This window comes from Grammomys surdaster, unplaced genomic scaffold (genome assembly GCF_004785775.1).
Source record: "Grammomys surdaster isolate TR1022 unplaced genomic scaffold, NIH_TR_1.0 126109, whole genome shotgun sequence".
Taxonomy (NCBI): Eukaryota; Metazoa; Chordata; class Mammalia; order Rodentia; family Muridae; genus Grammomys; species Grammomys surdaster.
In genome coordinates, this window is record NW_021620917.1 from 2,851,879 (window position 1) to 2,858,702 (window position 6,824).

A 6,824-nucleotide genomic window follows, 5' to 3' on the forward strand; every position below is an offset into this window, starting at 1 on the left:
CTCTACCACTGAGCCACACCCCAGCCCCTCACTGGGGGATTCTAGGCTAGTCTCAGCCCCTCATTGATTATAAGCAAATGTTCTAATGCTGAGGGAATACTGACCTCTCATGCTAATCCTCTGGGCACTCTAGGCAGGCAGAGTCACATCCTCACCCTTGATTTCTGCCTCTGATTCGCCACCGTCACACATCGCTGATGTCCTTCCAGATCAAGTAGTCGTAGTTAACTGATCTCTCAGGTAGTTCTGTCTGTCTGCCTCCTCTGAGAACTGCCAGGTCAAGTAATCTTACAGCTCCTATTTCTTTGTCTAAATAACATACTCATACTCAGGTTTTGTCCCCAAAGCCATGGCTAGTCAGCCCTGCTACATACAGGCTATCCGTGAGTGTGTGTATATGGTACACAGTGCTCTAGCATTCACAGCTGCTCAGCACGTGTTTCCAGAAGAAAAGCTGCTCAGGCAGCACCCTTGCTAGAGTCTTCTCCTGTGCCCGGGCTGCCTGGATGTCCTTTGCATTAGATTTTGGAGCCTGTCATAGGTTCCTGGCTTCTAGGAAGTTGACAACGGTACTTGCTTCTGTTAGTGCCCCATGAGATGACTGTCCCCATGCACACAGAGCAGCAGCTGCGGCTCCTCATCTGCATCCAGGGTAATCTGTTAGTCTCTCTGTCTTGGTAGCCAGGAGCCCATCTCCTGGGCCAGCTTCCCCATGGCCGACCTGGTTCCCGACCTCCAACACATCCTGTTTTGGATGTCAAACTCCATCGAGCTCCTGTACTTCATCCAGCAGAAGTCCCCACTGTACATGCAGAGCATGGAGGAGGAGCTGGATGTCACAGGTATGGCCCACGTTGTAACCCAGGCTCAGCACCGTGTTCAGGCACAGTTGGCAGTAGGCACAGAGGCAGCTTCATGCACATGTGCTCACACAGGATGGAGCCTTCTTGACCCCCAGGCCAGTCATGTGGGGATCACTCATGGAGCCAGCAGTGGTTTAGGCAGACCTGGTGCCCCTAGGGCATGCCGTATGACATTTTGCCGCTCCGTGTTGTCTCATGCCCCATGCACACTGTAGCTTGCTCTGGTCTGCTTGTGGGAGGCTGAAGGTATGCACAGGCCACTTAGAGGGAGGGGCTTAGAGATGCCCCAGGATTCCAGAAAGGAAGAATGCTTCCAGTCGGAGCGGTAAGGTGGTAGAGCATATCAGCTTCAGAGGTGGAAATACGGGTAGTGTGTCTGAAATTAGCATTACCAAATACTCAAATTCCTATACCACTCCAGGAGAGGTGGTTCTGCTGAGGGGTGGGATGGATCGGGGTGGGGTGGGGGAGATCTATGAAGGTGACATTGTGAGCTGTGCTGGGGAAGTGGCTCAGTTGGTAAAGTGCCAACTGTACAAGCACGAGAACCGGAGTGCCATCCTCAGCGTTTCAGTAAAAAGCCAAGGGTGGTAAGTCCCCGTGTGTCGCCCCACACTCATAATCCTAGAAGACAGGAGGCTCCTGGGCTCTCCGCTGGCTGGCCTAGCCTAAGCAGTGAGCCCTAGGGAGAGGCCCTGTCTGGAAAACCAAGGTGGATAGCCCCAAGTAATGACACTGGAGGTGGGTTTTTGGTCTCCAGACATGTGTATGCAAACATGCATGTATGTGCACGTGCACACGCGCGCGTGCACACACACACACACACACACACACCAGACAAAAAGATTAAAAGGTGGTGAAGTGGGGCCAGGCCCTGGGTGGTTTTATTGATACGTGTCTATGTGTCTGTTAATGCCTCTATGCTAGAGATAGCCTGGGAGCGTTTGACAGAGCCAGGAGCCCAGGATGGATGACCTGTCGTGGGTCCCATGTCCTGACTGTGCATCTGGGGACCTGAGGCCAGAAGCTTTGCTCTGCCATGACAGTATCAAAGCCTCTCACTCCTCTTGTATCAGTGGGGCCACTGGGCTGTTTAGACCTATCCTGGGTACAGTAGGGACCTTGTGACCCTGCTACTGAAGGCCCAAGCTGAAGAGAGAGGCAGTGTTCGTCATGTCTATGTAGTGTCCTTTGTGGGTGCCTATAACGTGAGGCTGGTTTCCTCAGTGCTGAGGGACGCTGGTCCTGGGGCCCCTGTGGCTTTGTGGCAGTTACATCCCAGGTGTCTACCTGGGTGTCTTAGAACCATGTTGGAGTGTACTGACCCTGTTCTTCTTCTTGTCAGCCCACTCTTTGTCCCTGCATCCAGGGGTGAGGGGAATCTGGATCTTCAGGTGCTTGGGTCAGCAGCCCTCCAGGCCTCCATCCCCCTTTTTCGTTCTTTTTAGTTTATTGGGGTTTTTTTGGGTTTTTTTGTTTTTTCTTTTGTTTGTTTTTTTTTGTTTTTTGTTTTTTGGGTTTTGTTTGGTTTGGTTTGTGGTTTTGTTGTTTTGTTTTGCTGACAGGGTCTCACTGTATAGCCCTGGCTGGCCTGAAGCTTGCTGCGTAGATCAGGCTGGTCTCTGCCTCCTGAGTGCTAGGAGGTTTCCTATTTCTTGAGAGTGTTTTGACGTAACAGCCATGTGACAGCCTCCCAAGGGGCTGATGTACAAGCCTTTTAACTGTTGTCATTAAAGATGACCTTCAGGGCTGGGTTGGGCTTGGTGCTATGGAATAGCCAGTTCTGATGGAGAACATAACCTGGCAGCTGGGGTCTCTTAACCCGGGCACTTGGGAGACTGAGGCAGGACAGTTGTAGGCTCAAGTAGTCTTGGTACGCTACAGAGTGAGTTCATAGTTCATTGTTACACTGGGCACCTGAGAGAGAGAGAGGGAGAGGGAGAGGGAGAGGGAGAGGGAGAGGGAGAGGGAGAGAAGCCCAGTAGTAGAGGCCTGTATGACATAGCAAGGGGGAGGAAGGGATTAAAAAGGAAAGGAGAGAAGGGAGGAAAGGAGGAAAAACAGAAGAAGTGGAAAGGATGGAAGGAAAGACAAACTTCTGGTCTGTCTTAGTAGCATGACCACATGTGTCTGCTCTGCTCTCCAGCTCTGCCTGTCAGTGTGACTGCCTGGGACGGGTTTGGGATCTCCATACCTCTAAAGCCAGAGGGGAGTGTTGGCATCCAGGCAGATCCCCAGCAGGCAGCCAGGCAGATGATGGAGTCCTGGCTGCTGCTGCTGGCTGGGTGGGCCCACATGTGCACACTGTGCTGGTGAGCTTCCTCTTGTGGCCCCTTCCCCTGCAGGCTCCAAGGAGTCGCTGTTCTCCTGCACACTGACGGCCAGTGAGGAGGCCATGGCCGCCCTGGAGGAGGTGGTACTGTATGCTTTCCAGCAGTGTGTCTATTACCTCTCCAAGGTGTGTGCTGCCCTCCTAGGGCCTTGGGGCAGGAGGGAATGAACTGGGATGAGCCAGCTTCAGCAGGGAGGAAGCAGCCGCTGGTTCCACTCTGGCCCTCCGTGTATCCCTTGCTCCTGGTCTTCCCTGTAACAGAAATGCCCCCATAGTCCAGCCTGGTGGTCATCGGTCATAGTGCACCATCAGTCAGCACTGCTAGGTGACTGCCATGTCCAGCCCCGTTGGCACCTGCAGCTCCAGTCCCTACTTCTATTAGTCCCAGGTCAACTCCTGCTGGGCCTCATTCCATCCTGTTGCCTTAGGCTTGTTACGTTTGGGGCTCCGGAGCAGTCCCAGCATCCCTGTCAGTGGCTCTTGGGCTTCTCTCTCCCTGCAGTGCCTGTATGTCTGCCTCCCGGCCCTCTTGGAATGCCCCCCATTTCAGACAGAGCGCAGGGAGAGCTGGCGCTCAAGCCCCGCTCTGCCTGAGGAGCTTCGGCGTGTGGTGTCGGTGTTCCAGGCCACCATGGACCTCCTGCGGCAGCTGCAGATGCATCCTGAAGTGGCCTCCCAGATGCTGGCTTATCTCTTCTTCTTCTCTGGCACACTGCTCCTCAACCAGGTCCTGGACAAGGGTGAGTGATGTGGGGGATGGGACCTGGGTTCCTCTGAGGAGGCTAAATGTGCCTCAAGGGGACTCTGCCTGGCTGAGGAGGACAGCTCAGAACCCAGGAAGGACAAAGCTTGCAGCATGTGCTGGTGGTGTAGGGTGGGAGGGGTAGGGCTGGTGGCTGTCACCGCCCTGCATACCTTGGACCTGGCCTCCTTCATCTCTTTCTCCCTCGGCCCCGAGGGACTGTGGGTAGTCTGCATTATCTTGGACGTTGCAATAGGTGTTAGTGTGGCCTGCAGAGGCTTTGGGAGCCTTGGTGGGTCTCATCCTTTCCTCCCTCTCCAGGACCCTCTCTGAGTTGCTTTCCTCCCTCTCCAGGACCCTCTCTGAGTTGCTTCCATTGGCCCAGGGGTGTCCAGGTGTGTGCCCGCCTGCAGCAGTTCCTGGAGTGGGCCCGGAGCGCTGGCCTCGGGGCACCTGCTGAGCGGTTCTTTCGGAAGCTTTCCTGCACCCTGCATCTGCTGGCCACTCCCAGTGCTCAGCTCATCCAGGTAGGAGGGCACCAGGGGACAAGTGCAGACAAGACCATGCTGACTCCAGGGTCACTGGCTTATAAACCAAGTCAAGGTGGCCTAGGCTCTGCACCTGGAAAACTCTCACATTCCTTTGGTAACTCATGGAGTTGTTTAGTTCCTCAACTGTCCACCCCCACACCAGGCTGGATAATCAATCCCATGGGTGCTACGGGTAGTCCCTGGGCTCTTTATAGGTCACTGTGTGTGGCGAAGAATGATCTGTAGTGTGACCAAGATGAAGGAGCTGAAGAGGAAGACATGATCTATGCCCCCACTAGGCCTCATCTAATGAGACAGATCCATGGAGTGAGTCAGAGGGTCAGGTGGGAGGAGAGAGAGGGCTCAGCTCACAGTGGCTGCTGTCAAGAGCCTGGGTGGTCAGAAGCTTCTAGAAGCTGGAACAGTCCCAGCCCAAAGCCTGCCCAGAAACCCAGCCTTGTTCCCACCCCTGTGGAGAACTGAACTCACAGCACAGATGTGAGGAAGTTCACCTTCCCCTAGAGCAGCGCTTCTCAACCTCCCTAACGCCGCGGCCGCGGCCCTCAGTGCAGCCCCTCCTCACCTCGTTCTGCCATAGTTGTTTTCGTTGCTACTTCATAACTGATTTTGCTGTTGTTATGAATCAGAATGTAAGTAGCTTTGGAGATAGAGATTTGTTCAGGTTCGTGGTCAATGCCACCACAGGGGTAGGGAACTAGGGCTTCTCCTCCCACTCCTGTCACCTTCCTCAGAGCATTCGTCCCGATAGCTAATGGAAACCTGAAATGGTTTCTTCTCCTGTGTGGAAACCACAGACCTTGTCCTGAAATGGACATCTATGAGGGACTATGGGTGGAGCAGTCCAACATGAACTCTGTTGTCCAGGGACGCATATTAAAAGCTCACTGGGTAACATTATTCTGCCTCAGGCAAAGCCCTGGCCAGGCTTAAGGACAGCCAGCAGATCACAATGAGTAGTCCCACCATGTATGGTGGCTCATGCCTGTAGTACCAGTACTCTGGAGACAGAAGCAGGGGGATTGTTGCAAGTTTGAGGCTAGCCTTACATAGTGAGTTCCAGGCCAGCCTGGGCTACATGTGGAGATCTTATCTTTAAAAAGCAAAGAAAGAAAAGATACCTTTCTGCAGTATCTCACAACTATGTCTCGGCATCACTGACATTGATGACAGTGGCTGCCATTTGTCACTAAGGTGGCTTTGTCACCCTACTGCCCTGCAGTTGGCTGAGTGGGCAGATCTGCATCCCTTCTGTGGAAGGCAAAGCTGGGACTCCAGACACGGCTCCTTGTTCTCCTAAAATTGTATTTCTTTACTTATTTGTGTGTGTGGGAGTGTGGGTGTGGGGGGGGGGGGGTGGGGGGGGGGGGGGGTGTGTGCATGTGTCCATGTGCGCATGCATTTGAAGTTCACAGAACAACTTACTGAAATCAGTTCTCTGCTTCCACCATGGGTGGGTCTCAGGGATGGAACTCAGGTGAGCAGATGTGATGGCAAGAGCCTTGGTAACTTGCTGAGCCGGTTCACCAGGCCCAGGAGCTCTGCTTTCCGTGGGTTCACAATGCTGGTTTTGAAACACGAGTTAATTTATCTTTCATCATAAAGTGAAAACTGCACCATAGACACCTCAGGGCCTAGGCATGGCTGGCAGCTCGAACTGTGAATTCAGTTTGCTTCCTCCCAGAATAGCACTGCCTCAGGGTCACTGTTGCTGGGTGAAGCACCATGGCTAGAATGACTTCCGGAGGAGAGGTTTTATGTAGCTTACACTTCCATATTACTGTTCATCATTGAAGGAAGTCAGGACAGGAACTCAACCGGGGCAGGAACCTGGAGGCAGGAGCTGATGCAGAGGCCATGGAATGGTGCTGCTTACTGGCTTGCTCCTCATGGCTTGCTCGGCTTGCTTTCTTATAGCACCCAGGACCACCAGCCCAGGGATCACTAGTCACTAATTAAGGATCACTCACTAATTAAGAAGATGCCCTACAACTGGATCTTAAGCAGGCATTTTTTTTCAGTTGAGGTTCCTCCTTTCAGATAACTCTAGCATGTATCAAGTTGACATAAAGACTAGACAGCATAATCACTAAGCGTCTCTATTTTCTTTAACAGTGCTGGTAACGAAACCTAGGACACCGTGCATGTTAGACAAGTGTAAACCACTGAGCCACACCCCAGCCCCTCACTGGGGGATTCTAGGCAGGGACTCTACCACTGAGCCACACCCCAGCCCCTCACTGGGGGATTCTAGGCAGGGGCTCTACCACTGAGCCACACCCCAGCCCCTCACTGGGGGATTCTAGGCAGGGGCTCTACCACTGAGCCCCCTCCCTGGG

General features: G+C 53.5%; 1 protein-coding gene across 3 annotated transcripts in view; it reads left to right on the forward strand.

The window, feature by feature from the left end:
• Positions 1–6,824, forward strand: part of Radil (Rap associating with DIL domain) — a 65,155-nt gene that overhangs the window by 50,633 nt on the left and 7,698 nt on the right. For all 3 annotated transcript variants that reach the window (XM_028756064.1, XM_028756065.1, XM_028756063.1), the window contains exons 6-9: positions 682–842; positions 3,209–3,321; positions 3,698–3,935; positions 4,292–4,464. In XM_028756064.1, coding sequence (XP_028611897.1) covers positions 682–842; positions 3,209–3,321; positions 3,698–3,935; positions 4,292–4,464 — 685 coding nt within the window. The remainder of the gene's footprint in view (positions 1–681; positions 843–3,208; positions 3,322–3,697; positions 3,936–4,291; positions 4,465–6,824) is intronic.